Source organism: Camelina sativa, chromosome 6 (genome assembly GCF_000633955.1).
Source record: "Camelina sativa cultivar DH55 chromosome 6, Cs, whole genome shotgun sequence".
NCBI classification, from domain to species: domain Eukaryota; kingdom Viridiplantae; phylum Streptophyta; class Magnoliopsida; order Brassicales; family Brassicaceae; genus Camelina; species Camelina sativa.
The window spans coordinates 12,139,547-12,154,298 of NC_025690.1; the positions used below are offsets into that span (position 1 = coordinate 12,139,547).

The 14,752-nt window shown below is 36.1% G+C and overlaps 3 protein-coding genes and 1 long non-coding RNA gene across 4 annotated transcripts in view; 3 read left to right on the top strand and 1 right to left on the bottom strand.

Annotated features, from left to right (window-relative positions):
* On the top strand, positions 1,944–10,350 carry LOC109124483 (glycine--tRNA ligase, chloroplastic/mitochondrial 2). The gene is made up of 33 exons (XM_010516821.2): positions 1,944–2,258; positions 2,332–2,596; positions 2,835–2,890; positions 2,977–3,054; positions 3,212–3,286; positions 3,376–3,446; positions 3,538–3,654; positions 3,750–3,851; positions 4,012–4,138; positions 4,305–4,388; positions 4,579–4,665; positions 4,918–5,019; positions 5,216–5,279; positions 5,426–5,481; positions 5,700–5,771; positions 5,880–5,962; positions 6,112–6,160; positions 6,247–6,309; positions 6,452–6,541; positions 6,636–6,722; positions 6,846–6,917; positions 7,033–7,091; positions 7,251–7,344; positions 7,533–7,751; positions 7,911–8,005; positions 8,197–8,287; positions 8,400–8,504; positions 8,626–8,664; positions 8,788–8,877; positions 9,583–9,684; positions 9,762–9,843; positions 9,928–10,013; positions 10,097–10,350. Exons 1-33 carry the CDS (start codon positions 2,013–2,015, stop codon positions 10,193–10,195), a joined length of 3,207 nt encoding a protein of 1,068 aa, XP_010515123.1. The 5' UTR covers positions 1,944–2,012; the 3' UTR covers positions 10,196–10,350.
* LOC104791021 (probable splicing factor, arginine/serine-rich 7) lies at positions 10,403–12,698 on the top strand. The gene is made up of 6 exons (XM_010516822.1): positions 10,403–11,072; positions 11,451–11,502; positions 11,793–11,879; positions 11,998–12,062; positions 12,164–12,331; positions 12,439–12,698. The coding sequence occupies exons 1-6, from the start codon at positions 10,494–10,496 to the stop codon at positions 12,487–12,489; spliced, it is 1,002 nt and encodes a 333-aa protein (XP_010515124.1). The 5' UTR covers positions 10,403–10,493; the 3' UTR covers positions 12,490–12,698.
* LOC104791022 lies at positions 12,877–13,694 on the bottom strand. Its single transcript, XR_768855.1, has 2 exons — positions 13,631–13,694; positions 12,877–13,209 (listed from the first exon to the last, which is right to left on the bottom strand). It is a non-coding gene; the product is annotated as an uncharacterized LOC104791022 (long non-coding RNA).
* The window catches only part of LOC104791023, a 1,530-nt gene continuing 1,159 nt past the window's right edge, over positions 14,382–14,752 (top strand). Inside the window, exon 1 of the mRNA XM_010516823.1 lies at positions 14,382–14,576. Within this exon, the coding sequence (XP_010515125.1) occupies positions 14,550–14,576 (27 nt within the window). The 5' untranslated portion in view covers positions 14,382–14,549. The remainder of the gene's footprint in view (positions 14,577–14,752) is intronic.

A 14,752-nucleotide genomic window follows, 5' to 3' on the forward strand; every position in this document is an offset into this window, starting at 1 on the left:
CCCAAAAAAAAAAAAAATCTAGTATTTGTTTTCATATTACTTGAATTTTTAATTCGCTTTTTCCATGCGTTCCAACGTTCTTCTTCTCAAATTATTAGCAATGCATTGAGCATTTCTCCTCCTAATCAAGGCAGAGATAGTCGTACCGATCCAGTTTTTATATATTTGTTCGTGGCATGGGGATTTCAAGACTTGTATAATTTATCTTTCAAGTATTTTAATACGAGTTGTTGGCTGCGCGTCCAAAGCTTAGTGTCTCTGATAGTAAGGATTGCGAAAACTACTATTGTTTGGTCGAAGAAAGTTGCCAATCCATACAGGTGACTTTGTTTAGCACCAAAGGTCAAACCATTTCGAGATGAGGAGTTACCTAATGTTCTCTGTTGTTAGCCCTCAAATTAAACAGCTTATAAGTTAGGGCTGAAGAAATATAAACTTTTTATTGGTTTAGAACTAATTAAATTTGTGTTGGCTCTCTTTGGAATGGATCTGGTGCGTGCATGTTGTTGTCCTAGATTAATAAAATACGAACAATACAGTTCCTAAACACAAGTGTGGAAGACTTCACCAAAAAAACAAAAAAACCCAAGTGTAGAAGAGAATGTTATAGAAGGAGAATCAAGAAGCTAATATAGCATTATTCCAAAATCATCTAAGGTAATTAATGTTAGAGAATGAGAATCAAGAAGCTCATATCCCATTATTCCAAAATTACCTATGATAACTATATTTCGAGTCTGAATTTGATATCGGCCTTTATATATTTTGATACCGTAATTTTAAATTATTAATTATTTCATTGCTTCTATCCCCTATATATTAATAGAGAAGCATTCTCAAGAAAATGCTGATGTGTCGTCGTTAGAGAGTTCGAGACAAAAATGAATTTATTGCTCTCATTTTTATGGATATTTACACATAATTTCTATTGAATGATTAAAGAATATTCCTTTACAATTAATTAAAAAATCAAACATTTCAATTTTTAAATTTATTTTAATCATTTTATAACATATTTAATTATCCCCTATATATTAATAGAGAAACATTCTCAAAAAAATGCTGATGTGTCGTCGTTAGAGAGCTCGAGACAACAATGAATTTATTGGCCTCATTTTTATGGAAATTTACACATAATTTCTATTGAATGATTAAGGAATATTCCTTTACAATTAATTAAAAAATCAAACATTTCAATTTTTAAATTTATTTTAATCATTTTATAACAGATTTAATTATTAAAATTTAAAATCAGTATATGTAAAACGTTTTCAAAATCAGAATTTATTCATATATTAAAAAAATTGATTACTATTTATATATTTAAAGTTTCTAAAATAAAATTATCACAATAATCATTATTGTAGGGAATTGACTTATTTCATATCATTGGTATAATATTTCACGGGTGAAACATACTTACACAGAATAATGATTTAAAAAAAAAAAAAATCTTGCATAGGTTGAAAAAAAAGCGAGTTATAGATATATTTAGTTGATATATATTAGTTCGATCTAAACATATTCTCACGGATTATATATATATATATTTTTTACAGTAACAAAATTTTAGATCACAAAAAATAAGTTTACTCATAACCCTAATTTTATCAGGAAAATTTATTGCACAATATGTACGGGTTGTTACCTAGTGTACAGTATTCGAAATCTCAATTATTGGAGTCTTACTTTTAATATACTATATTTTATAGTATATCTGGTATTTTATATTTTATGTATTCAAATGTTTTTCTTAAACATTTTTTTGTTATGATCGCAAAAAAAGAAAAACACTTTTATTTTATCAAATTTAAACTTTTATAAAGTATCTCAGTCCAATTTTTATATTTTTTTGTACCGTAGTTAAAAATGTAATTTTAGGTCGAACCGCGAATTTGAGAATGAAAAAAAAAAAAAAAAGGATAACACAAAACCTCTCTCTCTGTGTCTCGTCTTCCAAAATCCACAACAACATTGACTTTTCTCTTTCACAAGGGTCTCTCTGGTCACTCATGGCCATCCTCACTCTTTCTCTTCCTCTTATCGTCTCTTTCCTTCGTCCTCACGCTTCTCGTCGCTTCTTCCTCCTCCCTCGCTCTCTCTCCCATACCCCTTTTCTCTCCCGCCGCCGATTTCACCGCACCTCCGCCGTTTCCTCCGCCTCTATTCACCACCAGTCTTATCGTAAGCCCGACGATGATCCCACCACCCGCGCCGCGTCTGTTCCTACATTCCAACAGGCGATTCAGCGCCTTCAGGTTCCATTCTCCCCATCATCTCCTTCCAAATTTCGGCGAATTGACTGAATTTATCTAACTGAGAACTTTTTAGGAATATTGGGCGTCCGTTGGATGCGCCGTTATGCAACCTAGTAACACTGAGGTAGGAGCTGGTACCATGAATCCTTGTACCTTTTTGAGGGTTCTTGGTCCTGAACCTTGGAATGTTGCATATGTTGAGCCAAGCATACGTCCTGATGATTCTCGCTATGGAGAGAATCCCAATAGGCTTCAAAGACATACTCAGTTTCAGGTCATTTTGAAACCTGACCCTGGAAACTCTCAACAGCTCTTTATCAACAGTCTCTCTGCTTTAGGTACTCAAAAACTTACTCCTTCCCCTTTATTCTGAACAATGCTTCCTCTTTATGTTTCCACTTATATGTTTGAGACTCTAGTGCAATAGATTGATTGAATCTTTCTCCTTGCGATGGTTTCGGTTGGTATATTCTGCTGAAAGATTTGATTATGTGAAGTTGATCTTTATGGTACATAAAGCTGCTTCTGAGGAAAACTCTTTCATCCCTTACTGTTTGCCGTATGCGTTCTTTATAGGTATTGATGTGACTGCACACGATATTCGGTTTGTAGAAGACAACTGGGAGAGTCCGGTAATGTGTGAAACCGCGTATTTATGGGGGTTTCCATCTCTTTTAGTTTCTCACTATATTCTCAGCTTGGCGGTGTCTGTTTTCAGGTGCTTGGTGCGTGGGGTTTGGGTTGGGAGATTTGGATGGATGGTATGGAAATCACACAATTTACTTACTTCCAGCAGGTAATTTTCATTTTATCTAAACATTTCTAAAAATGAACTATAGATTACAGTTTGCTTTTTTCGTTTTCTTAGGGTCAATTTTATCTTTGATTCTGTAGTAGATATTCTGCTTCAGTTGCTAGAAAACAATATAATTGTGAAGTTTGCTTCTTTCTAGGCTGGAAGTCTTCCGTTGTCTCCAGTATCTGTTGAAATAACTTATGGACTTGAGCGCATCATCATGTTGCTTCAGGTTAGTATTATACTCCCTTATTGTATGTAAACATGTTCGTTATAGGTCCTTTGCTTGGCTTAAGTTAACCTTTTAGTTTCAACTGACAGGAAGTTGATCATTTTAAAAAGATCTTATATGCTGATGGTATCACCTATGGGGAGCTTTTCTTGGAAAACGAGTAAAAGACTATTTCTTTTATGGTTTTTTCATCATACATTATCAAAATTATTCTGTGTTAGTCATGTTTTAGATACGGGTGAATTTTTCAGGAAGGAAATGAGCTCATATTATTTAGAGCATGCTAGCGTGGATCGCCTTCAAAAGCATTTCGATTATTTTGACGAAGAAGCACGTTCCTTGCTTGCCTTAGGACTTCCAATCCCTGCGTATGTTTATCACATACTTATGATCATCCATTTTTTTCTCCATATTTAACAACTGCCTCTTAAATTTAACAAATTGCTGCTTGGGGGCATGCTAGGTATGACCAGCTTCTGAAGACGTCACACGCTTTTAACATTTTAGACGCCAGAGGTTTCATTGGCGTAACTGAACGTGCTCGTTATTTCGGTCGAATGCGTAGGTATGATCTGTTCCAGTTTTTTTTCCTTCTTAAAGTGTATTATTGAGCAACCCAAGAAGCTTGATTAACCGGAGAGGAAATACTTTTAGACAAGTTTTTACTTGTAAATATATTTATGATGTGCACTTTTTGCTTCTGTGCATTCTCTTTGAAAGAATAGCTTGGCTCGCCAATGTGCCCAGTTGTGGTTAAAGACACGCGAGTCTCTTGGACATCCTCTTGGTGTTGCCTCCGAATCAGTTCCACCCGTTTGTCACAGAGAGGCTTTAGAAAAAGTGGCTGAAAAGGTTGGGTTGTTTTCTAATTAGAGAATTTACAGTTGGAGCTTTGTTGCTGATTATTTCCTTTTGATGAGCTGTGAAGATGGCTTTTTTTATAGATGAAAACATTTCTGAAAGTGTCAAATAAGATAGTTTCCTGATTTGCTGCCTATGTGGTGTTCAATTGTCACAGGTTCCTGAAGAACCAAGATCGTTTATTATTGAGATAGGGACTGAAGAGATGCCACCTCAAGATGTTATCAACGCTAGTGAACAAGTAAAATTATATTTCATTTGGAGAAACTTGATATTTCTCTCTCTCTCACTCACTCATGAACACTTGAAGGCCGTTCGCTCATGCTACAATCATCCCTATATTGTTTTTTTCATTTGTTTCTTGTTTTTCCTTTCTGCTATGTTCTTTTGATATATTGCACATCAAGTAATAGTCCTTGTTAATATTGCAGCTCAGGGTCTTAGTCCTAGAATTACTAGAGAATCAAAGATTGCGGCATGGTGCTGTGAAAGCATTTGGCACACCTCGCAGGCTCGTGGTAATTACATATTTACATAATTTTTCTTAACTGATGTCAACTCTATAAAAGCATGAATCTCCTTTTTGTTCTTTAGCATTTTTGTACGTTTTTAAAATTTTCGCTTATGAGGTTTATTTAAAGCTGGCTTTTTATGTGAGGATGTAAAAATTATTTTGACGTATTTGAAGGTTTTGGGTTTTTGAAGTACCGTTGAAGCTTTTTGGAATTCTTCTTCTTTTAAGCAGTTTTAAGTGAAGGCCCCTTTTTCAGGTTTTAGTTGATGCTATGTCCTCGAGGCAGCTGGAAGAGGAGGTTGAAGTTCGAGGACCCCCTGCTTCCAAAGCTTTTGATGATCAAGGAAATCCTACGAAGGTTATTTTGTCTTCCTTTAGTCCTTTTGGTCAAGGATATTAAAATTAACAACGTATACAAAGTATTTTGGTAGGCATTGGTGGAACTTATCGAAATAGTATCTGGTTCATTTATGTATGTCCCCTTATGTTTTGTGCGTGCATTGACTGCCTAAAGGTAAGTAGATATAAATTTTCTCGTTGTTCTTCCCTGCCAGGCTGCAGATGGTTTTAGCCGTAGACATGGCGTTCCATTGGAAAAATTGTACAGAAAAGTTTCTGGTAGGTGCATCCACTTTAGCAAATTCTGTTTGCAGGATCCTATTTCTTAACTTATGACATTCCTTGTTCTTTGTCTCCTAGGCTGCAATTCTGCTTTTTTCTTCATTTTTAACCTCTTTTTTTTTGTTTTTTTGTAAATCTTTCAGGGAAGACAGAATATGTCCATGCACTAGTTACAGAGCCAGCTCGACTTGCTTTGGAGGTTCTTTTCCTTTGCTCTTTTTGTTATGCTAAGGCAATGTTATTTTCATCTTTTATGACAGAAATTCATGAAAGACATAGTATATCCATTTAATTAGCATGTTTTAAATGCTCACATTTTTCCTCTTGCTTTTCGTATGGTATACCTCGTATTTTTAGCGTCCTAAGTCCTCTATTTGTTAAGCATACGTTTTCGCTCTGGGATCTTGTCTATTATAGGTTCTATCAGAAGATTTACCTGCTATGCTGGCTAAAATATCGTTCCCAAAGTCAATGCGCTGGAACTCTTCAGTATGTAACTTATATCTGTATACTCATACTAATACTCATATTGCCTAGGTTCAGTTGTAAAACAAGGTGTTTTAATCACTGCTATTTATCTGGTGCTGTGATAAGCAGGTAATGTTTAGCAGGCCAATTCGCTGGGTTATGGCCTTACATGGGGGTCTGGTTGTGCCATTCTCCTTTGCTGGCATCTCAAGGTACGTTTACTTGGCTACTCTTACTTTTCCATGCTTTCTATGGCTTCAGTTGGCACGAATTTCCCTCTTGTATTTGACAGATATGCTATAGAAAGATGTTGAAAATATTTGTAAATAATATAACTATCTGTTTCATCTTTGGAATGTAGTGGAAATGTATCTTGTGGACTTCGCAATACTGCTTCAGCATCACTATTGGTAAGAATGTCCTGGCATTGTCGTCTGTAGACATATTTGGATGTCATGCTTCAGATGTTTGCTTATCGTCTTCTAAATATTGGCAGGTACAGAATGCAGAATCCTATGAAGATACTATGAGGAATTCTGGAATCAATATTGAAATTGAGGCATGTCCTTCATATTTTCTTCTCTATCCATTATATATTTATAAAAATCTTTTTAACTTTCAGTAGGGTGTCAGATTTCTTTCATTTTATATTTTTAGTTATGGATTTATGTAGTCATTTCATTAGTTACCATAATATATAGGAAAGGAAGAAAATCATTCTTGAGAAGTCAAATGCACTAGCAAAGAGTGTGAATGGACGCCTTGTTGTCCCACAGAACTTACTTAACGAGGTAATTTTGTGATGTTTTTTCATTGATATGCTCTACAAAGGGCTATCTTTAGCTCAAGATACCAAGAAGCCAGTTAATTTGTGGTTTTTGCTAGGTTGCAAATCTCGTCGAAGCTCCTGTGCCCTTAATCGGAAAGTTCAAGGAATCATTCTTAGAACTTCCAGAGGAGCTATTAACTATTGTAAGCTCCTCAGAAACGAAGAATGGTTTTTATACCGTGTAACCTGCTCATAATATCTATTTACTTTCTTATGATTTATCAGCAAGTATGCTTATCTAATTCAAGCCTTGTTATACCCTATAGGTTATGCAGAAGCACCAGAAGTATTTTTCCATTATTGATGATAGTGGACATCTATTGCCTTACTTTATTGCTGTATGACACGCTAGCCTTCCACTGTCTTCTGTTGCATATATTTTCATTTTTTTTCATTTTTAATGGCATAAAACTAATTTCTAATAGCTGATGAAACAGAGTGCGAATTTTTTAGGTTGCCAATGGTGCAATAAATGAGGACGTGGTGAAGAAAGGAAATGAAGCAGTTCTCAGGTTGAGATGTGTTATAAGTGGCTAAAATTTATACTCAATTGATAGATAAGAGTAGATCCCTTACTGTTCTATCTGTTTGCATTGCCCTACTTATATGCTGTCAAGTCTTGATAGTGCTCCATGTTAAAAGCTCTCAAAGGTCATGTTTTACATTTGCAGGGCACGTTATGAAGATGCAAAGTTCTTTTATGAGGTGGACACAAGGAAAAGGTTTTCTGATTTCCGAGGTCAGCTGCAGGGAATTCTCTTCCATGTAAGTTTTCTTTTGGTACATATTTTATACTAACTAAAAGTTGGATACAACAAATTGTCGTACTTTTTTTTTTTCGCCAGTAGTCTCATTGTGGTTTCAGTTACAAGTAAAAAATGCAAATCATTTAATATTGACTTCAGTAGCACATACAGCACAAGCTTCTAATCCATCTTTATGTGAACTAATAGGAAAAGCTGGGGACGATGCTGGATAAGATGAACCGTCTACAAAAGATGGTAACTAAGCTTTGTTTGGCCCTCGAAATTGATGAAGATGTGCTTCCTGTCGTGGAGGAGGCTGCCTCTCTTGCTATGTCAGACCTTGCAACTGCTGTAGTTACAGAATTTACTGCGCTGTCAGGAATAATGGCTCGCCATTATGCTCTCAGAGATGGCTATTCAGAGCAGGTAGTGGATTCTTCAAGTGTATCTGTGTATGTTTATGGGCTTAAGTTGCCCTTGTGGCAGCTTCTTTTTTGCTTCATAGATTAAGCTACTAGTTTACTATGGTATATATTCATTAGCATGTGCTTTATTATGATATGAAATCATGTTCCTGGGATGCAGATAGCAGAAGCTTTGCTGGAGATTACACTTCCTAAATTTTCTGGAGATGTCATCCCAAAAACAGATGCAGGAATGGTTTTGGCAATAGCTGATAGGTAAATCGAAAGCCTAGAATTTTGGTGTCTCTTATTTTCTTGATATGCCAAACGTTTTGTCTTGTGAACACAAAACCATGTTTCTAAATTTGCGCAGAACTAAATTGCATAATACTTCTGATATGATGATTTTGTTTGAATTTTTGTGATCCTATATACTTACACCTATGCTTATTTCTATGACTTTGTAGATTAGATAGCCTTGTTGGTCTATTTGCTGCTGGTTGCCAGCCAAATTCATCAAATGACCCATTTGGCCTTAGAAGAATATCATATGGCTTAGTAAGTATATATATATATGCTGATCTAATAAACGAGCAATTATGATTTGCCATTTTATGGTTGCATGAAGTTATGGAGGCAAAGTTATACTTACTTTGTATGTATAACACAGGTTCAGATTTTGGTCGAGAAGGATAAAAATGTCAACTTCAAAAGTGCTCTAGAACTTGCGGCCAGTGTACAACCAACGAAGGTTGAGGCAAACACTTTAGAAGATGTGAGAATCAAGTCTACTCCCATAGCTTCAGTGGCGTCATATACTATTTTCTCATTTTTACAGGTTGTAAACTGTCATCTGAATTGTTTCATGATATAATTAACTGGTCTATTGTTTCTAGGTGTATCAATTTGTTACTCGAAGACTGGAACAGCTACTGGTTCGTGCACTTTTGTGATGCTTATCTTTGTTGCTTTCTAATTTTTTAGACACAGTTCCCGGCTCTTTAAACTGAAAGACCTTAGGGTCCGGTTCTTGAAACAACGTTCTTTCCTATTTACAGGTTGACAACGGAGTAAGCCCTGAAGTAGTTAGGTCTGTCCTAGCAGAGCGTGGAAACTATCCTTGTCTGGCAGCGCGTACTGCACACAAGGTAAGTGACTTGTGATATAATCCAATAGCGATTAGATATGGAATCAGGTAATATTATNTTCAGTGGCGTCATATACTATTTTCTCATTTTTACAGGTTGTAAACTGTCATCTGAATTGTTTCATGATATAATTAATTGGTCTATTGTTTCTAGGTGTATCAATTTGTTACTCGAAGACTGGAACAGCTACTGGTTCGTGCACTTTTGTGATGCTTATCTTTGTTGCTTTCTAATTTTTTAGACACAGTTCCCGGCTCTTTAAACTGAAAGACCTGAAGGTCCGGTTCTTGAAACAACGTTCTTTCCTATTTACAGGTTGACAACGGAGTAAGCCCTGAAGTAGTTAGGTCTGTCCTAGCAGAGCGTGGAAACTATCCTTGTCTGGCAGCGCGTACTGCACACAAGGTAAGTGACTTGTGATATAATCCAATAGCGATTAGATATGGAATCAGGTAATATTATTAGTTGAGGAGCCTGTGGGCATCATTCTCCTACAAGTCAGATCTTTTGGTGATTGGATTAAGCCTAGTATAGAAGGATACATCTCAATTTAATTGGTTAAATCTCCTTGGCTGTCTAGTATTAGAGATTAGAAACTGGACTAAAAACTTGATTATCTTGTGGTTTTGAATGTTATTGTGTCATAATAATTTTGCTCCGAAAGAAAAAGATAACATCACTGGTGCATTGGCTGATACCTTGCAGATGGAAAAGCTAAGCAGAGGTGAGATCTTTCCGAAGATAGTGGAAGCATATTCTCGCCCCACACGCATTGTCCGTGGAAAAGACGTTGGTGTTGGAGTTGAGGTACTTGAGGTTTCTGTCTGAATCAAAGAGCATGTGTGCAAAGTTGCAGCTTCTAACATCTTAAATGATGCAATCAGGTGGATGAGAAAGCATTTGAGACTACCCAAGAGAGAGCGTTGTGGAGCACTTACACCTCTATCAAAGATCAAATTCACACTGGTAACTCCACTTTCTTCTTTACAGCTGGTTTCTTTTAAACAAACAAACAAACAAACAAATTTCTCACATGCTTCCAAATTTCAGGTATAGAAATCGAGGAGTTCACTGAGATATCGATGCAATTGGTGGAACCACTAGAGGATTTCTTCAACAATGTGTTTGTGATGGTGGTAAGTTGAAGCTTTTGTCCACACACTGTACTCGAGCTTTGTTGTAGACCGAGAGTGAAGTTTTTGAATTTGATGATTTGCAGGAAGATGAAAGAGTGAGGAAGAACAGACTCGCTCTGCTCAATAACATTGCTAATCTTCCCAATGGAGTCATTGACCTTTCATTTTTGCCCGGATTTTGAGTTCTCTTAATTGTTTCATAATCCCCACAGGAATCATTGATCTCATGTTTTTTTTTTCTTTGTTTCATTCATAACTTTACATAGATAGTTGTGTTCAAATTAAAACTTATGCAATTAAACCTTTCACAAACTCGATAAGAAGATTCAATTTATCACTTGTACACACATCTTCTTTTTAGTGATTTGTGTTCATTTTATAAGATTTAAAATGAAAACAATGGATTAAGATAATTAGTGGGAAAACAAACATCCATCGAGAGAGAAGCGAACTTAGCAAAGTGAGAAACGGCGCTGAGTTATGGAAGAGGAAAAAGCGGCGGCATACTACGACGAGCTCACGCGTAAAGGAGAAGGAGCTGCTCGTTTCAAGCAAGGCCTCGGCTTCTCCTCCGGTGCCAACGCCGCTCCGGAGAGAGGATCGGCGATCGCATCGTCCTCTTCGTTTCTCAACCAGTTCGTCAAGGCTTCTTCCAACCCTACTAAATCCACTGACAACAAGGATTCCGAGATCCGATCCATCAGAGAAAAATTGAAGAAGGATCAGCAACATCTTAGGGTTCCGGAGAGGAGCTCCAGAGAATCGAGTGAACGGCGTCGTAATCGGAGTAGAGAGAGGGATGAGAGAGATAAAAGCCATACAAGAAGGAGAAGCAGGAGCAGGAGTTCAGAGAGACGTAGTAGGTATGCAGATAGAGAGAGACGGAGAAGCAGGAGTAGGAGTTCAGAGAGGCGTAATAGGTATGGAGATAGAGATAGTCGTCGGAGGAGGAGGAGCCGGAGCAGGAGTTCGTCGCCGAGGAGAGAAAGTAGGAGGAGGGAAGATGTTAAGGAGAAGAAGATTGATTACTCGCGGCTAATCAAAGGCTATGATGATATGGTATACTCTTTCTCTCATCGTCCTTAGCCTTCATGGTTACCATACTTAGATGAACTTTTTGTTAATTTACCGGAATCAGCTTCGTAATGTTAGAATCCTTCTAGAGTTTGGGCGTTAGGGTAACAAGAACATAGCAATTAGCTTAACATCCCTGGAGCTTCTGTTGGTATTGCAACCAGGAATTGCCTTCATGTACCCACATTTACTTGGTAAAGCAGGAATAGATGTTTTAAGATGATAAAGCCTTGAGCTCTAAATTTGGCTCAACCATTCTTTGTTTCTGTAATCTGTATCTTTGTTATCGTTGTTTTTTGTGTGTGATTTTTCATTTCCATTGGTATCATAAGGGTTGCGTTCTTTTGTTGCTTTCTTGAACAGTCAGCTGCTGAAAAAGTGAAGGCCAAGATGAAGCTCCAGCTTGATGAAACTGGTATGTTAGTCGGGTCCCATTTGAGAGGTTACATTGAGATTCTGTTTGGAATGTTACTGTAAAACGGTGGGATGTGTTTTAGTCTTGATGATGTGGATAAGGATTTCTTATTAGTCTAATGCAAGACTATTGTTGCTAGCCTAGAAGTTTTGTAGTGAATCATAGTTAGTTAAGGGGATAAAGGTGTAAAGCTGAGCTAGGAGAATATGTTACAGTATTGGTTGCGGATTAGGTCAGATGACTGAGGATTATCTCATAAATCAAAGTCTAATGATGCTCTAAATTTGCAGCTGAGAAAGATACCAGTAAGGGTGCAGGATGGGAGAGATTTGAATTCGACAAAGATGCTCCAGTTGACGATGAGGAAGTAGAAGAATGTCAGTTTCCCATGAATTTCTACATTTACTCCTTATGTTTTCATGGAGCTAAAAGCAGAAAGTCATCCTTACTTACTATGTATGTACTCTTGATGCTAAAAACTTTATATGATTGCAGGTACTGATGACGACGCTGCCTTAGTCAAGCGAATGGGACAGAGTTTTAGGTTTTCCGCCATCGAGGTATACTGAGTCATTAGCTTACAATTTCGATCTTTAAACAAGTCACAGTTTTCTTTAAATCAGAGCCTCAAACAAATTATATGTTGAATAAAAACTTATAGGCGAAAAGGGAAGAGCAACTAAAAGCCGCCCACGACGAGGCCATGTTTGGAGCATCCACATTCCAAACTCATACCGATAACGCCGAATGTGATGTGACAGAGAATACTAATGTTAAGGACGATGAAGGAGAAAGCAACAGTGGCACGATAAGTCTTCTAAGTGAAAAGGTAAAAATCTCTTCTCTTCATTTGCTCTCAAAGCAATCTCGATTCTTGGAGCTCCATTTCAGGGTCCGTAGGTTAGCTTGTTGTTAATCCCATACTTTGTGGTTTAGGTGCTTGCAAAACAGCAAGGATCTTGGCGAGACAGAGCTCGCAAGTCATGAAGTTCCTATAAATAATGGAACTATGGAAGTCATGAAGATCAATGTAGTTTATAGTTGTTGGTCCTTACAATGTATCGATCGTTTTTTTTCTAGTAGAAATTTTGTTCTTGTTTGATAGTGATTTTACTCATAACTCCAATGTTTTGGGTACGTGACATTTTTTTTTTATATAGAGATTACCCCTTCGATGTCGTACGATTTATTTTTAACTTCTAGCATTATTTTGAGATTATCATTAGACTATTGGGGGAAATCAGAATTGCTAGGTTGAATGCGAAAAGGATGATTAATCATCGATACGGTTAGAAGCGGTCGTCTAAGCTTATTAGATATATTTTTCCATAAATCCAAGTATCAGCAATTTCAATCAATAATGTAAGGCTAAGGAAGAAAAGAGATGGTCGTTTCCATAAAGACTGAATAGGTAGAGCAGCAAAATCCAAGATAAAGAAAAAAAGTCAGATACATAAAAGTAACTCTAAACGATGATAAAGATGAAAGTTTCTTCTTCTACATTGAGAAGAATAGACTTGTCAATTCTTCTCTTCATTCTCAGCTTTTGAAGCTCTCTTTGCTCTAGCACCTGCATGTCTCTTCATTGAACGTGCTAGACGAATCGTGTTGTAAGCTTCAAACAATTTCATGTCTGAAGTGAGCTCTACAAGCTCGATTGTTGGCTTCTCACGGACAATAGGCATGTAATGCTTCATTGTTTTTCACCTAAAAAAAATTAGGGAAGATAAATCGTAAACATGTCAATACTATATATCTAACATTCATGATTCAACCAACAAAACAATGAAAATAAATAATGACTAGTATTATTATCAACAGATCCAAAACACGCTTCTATTTTATAATATAGACAAGGTGATTTACAGGTTTTCTACATAATTAAAACCTTCGATAATTAACCAAAAAAAATCTCAGAAAGCTCGGAATTAACAAAACAATGAACTTAGAAAATTCCAAAGAGCTAGCCAGAACACAAAAGTGAATTAAGAGAAGAAGAAAAAAAAGAGAAAAAAAAGGAGCAATTACAAGCCCTTCATCGATACGTCTTAACAACAACTAAGAAAAGAACGATTAGAAGCCTTCATCATCGATATATTGTTAAGCTAAAGCTAATAATAGAACTCACTCGAGATAGGCCACAAGAAGTATAGAGAAGAGATCTTCACAGGTAACAGATTTCTTTGCGTCAGGGAAACAGAAAAGTAGGTTTGGAAGTTGGAACCTTTCCTTTATATATGTCCTTGCATAGTAAGGCATTAATAATTTACATGGGCCGAGTCCAAAACAAACCCATTAGAGATGAGAATTATACTTTACAAATATATATATAGTGTAATCTTATTTCCTTTTACATATTAGAAATTTAATATATTTATTGTTTAATTTTAAGATATCAAAACCAAATTTTGTAAATATGTTAAAAACAAACAAAATTGTAAATTATGTTAAATAAAAAATATCATGCAATACAAATTTGGATAGTAAATCATAAAAACCGTTTCGATCACAAACATTCTTTTAGACTTTTATCAAATACTAGGTTTTTATCGTTATTTTTTACATTTAAAAGATTGTATGCACATAATTGCTAAAAATAACTCACATAGTATCTTACAACAACTTGTCCATTTAGAGATATGACGAATATAAAACAAAATTAAAATAATTGGGTGAAAAAAGAAGATAACTTGCCCATTTGCTAGTATATATCGCTTCAAAAACACAGCTAAACAAAGGTAGAAAAGAAAAAAAGAAACGGTGTCTCGAAACTCTAAATCGACAGATGACAAATTATCATTGGCTACAAGCTGGTCACCTCGCTGCCAATCAGAAACCAGTATTCCAAATTTCATTGTATTTGTTTTTTTTTTTTTTTTTTTAATTTTTTGTTTTTTGGGGTTACAATTGTCGTCCCGAAAAAATCGTAAAACCTAAAAAGTCAAAATAAAAAGGGGAAAGTGGTCTCATCACAATCTACATCGTCTCCAGAGAGAAGCCGTCTTCTTCCTGATTCCTTCGTTTCATCTTCTCTGCGATTCCACAAAATGTCGAGCCGTTGGTTGAGACCTGAGGTACTCCTTCCTTACTACTTCTCATCGTCGATCTTTGATTTTTTTTTTCCCCTGAATCGTAACGGATCGAATCCATCCATCCGTTGATTCTCCTTTGACTACCGTTTAAATTTCTAGTGTTTAGATCTGGATTCGTTCCTTCCTTAGATTTAGCTCGTGTGTGAATCACTAATATT

Excerpts from the sequence above, each read along its gene's own strand:
- LOC109124483 (XM_010516821.2), top strand. The coding sequence starts at position 2,013 with ATGGCCATCCTCACTCTTTCTCTTCCTCTTATCGTCTCTTTCCTTCGT. Across the intron at positions 3,655-3,749 it reads TTAGGACTTCCAATCCCTGC|GTATGACCAGCTTCTGAAGA; the intron begins GTATGTTTATCA and ends GGGGCATGCTAG. Across the intron at positions 4,139-4,304 it reads TAGAAAAAGTGGCTGAAAAG|GTTCCTGAAGAACCAAGATC; the intron begins GTTGGGTTGTTT and ends CAATTGTCACAG.
- LOC104791021 (XM_010516822.1), top strand. The coding sequence starts at position 10,494 with ATGGAAGAGGAAAAAGCGGCGGCATACTACGACGAGCTCACGCGTAAA. Across the intron at positions 11,073-11,450 it reads TCAAAGGCTATGATGATATG|TCAGCTGCTGAAAAAGTGAA; the intron begins GTATACTCTTTC and ends TTTCTTGAACAG. Across the intron at positions 11,880-11,997 it reads CGATGAGGAAGTAGAAGAAT|GTACTGATGACGACGCTGCC; the intron begins GTCAGTTTCCCA and ends ATATGATTGCAG.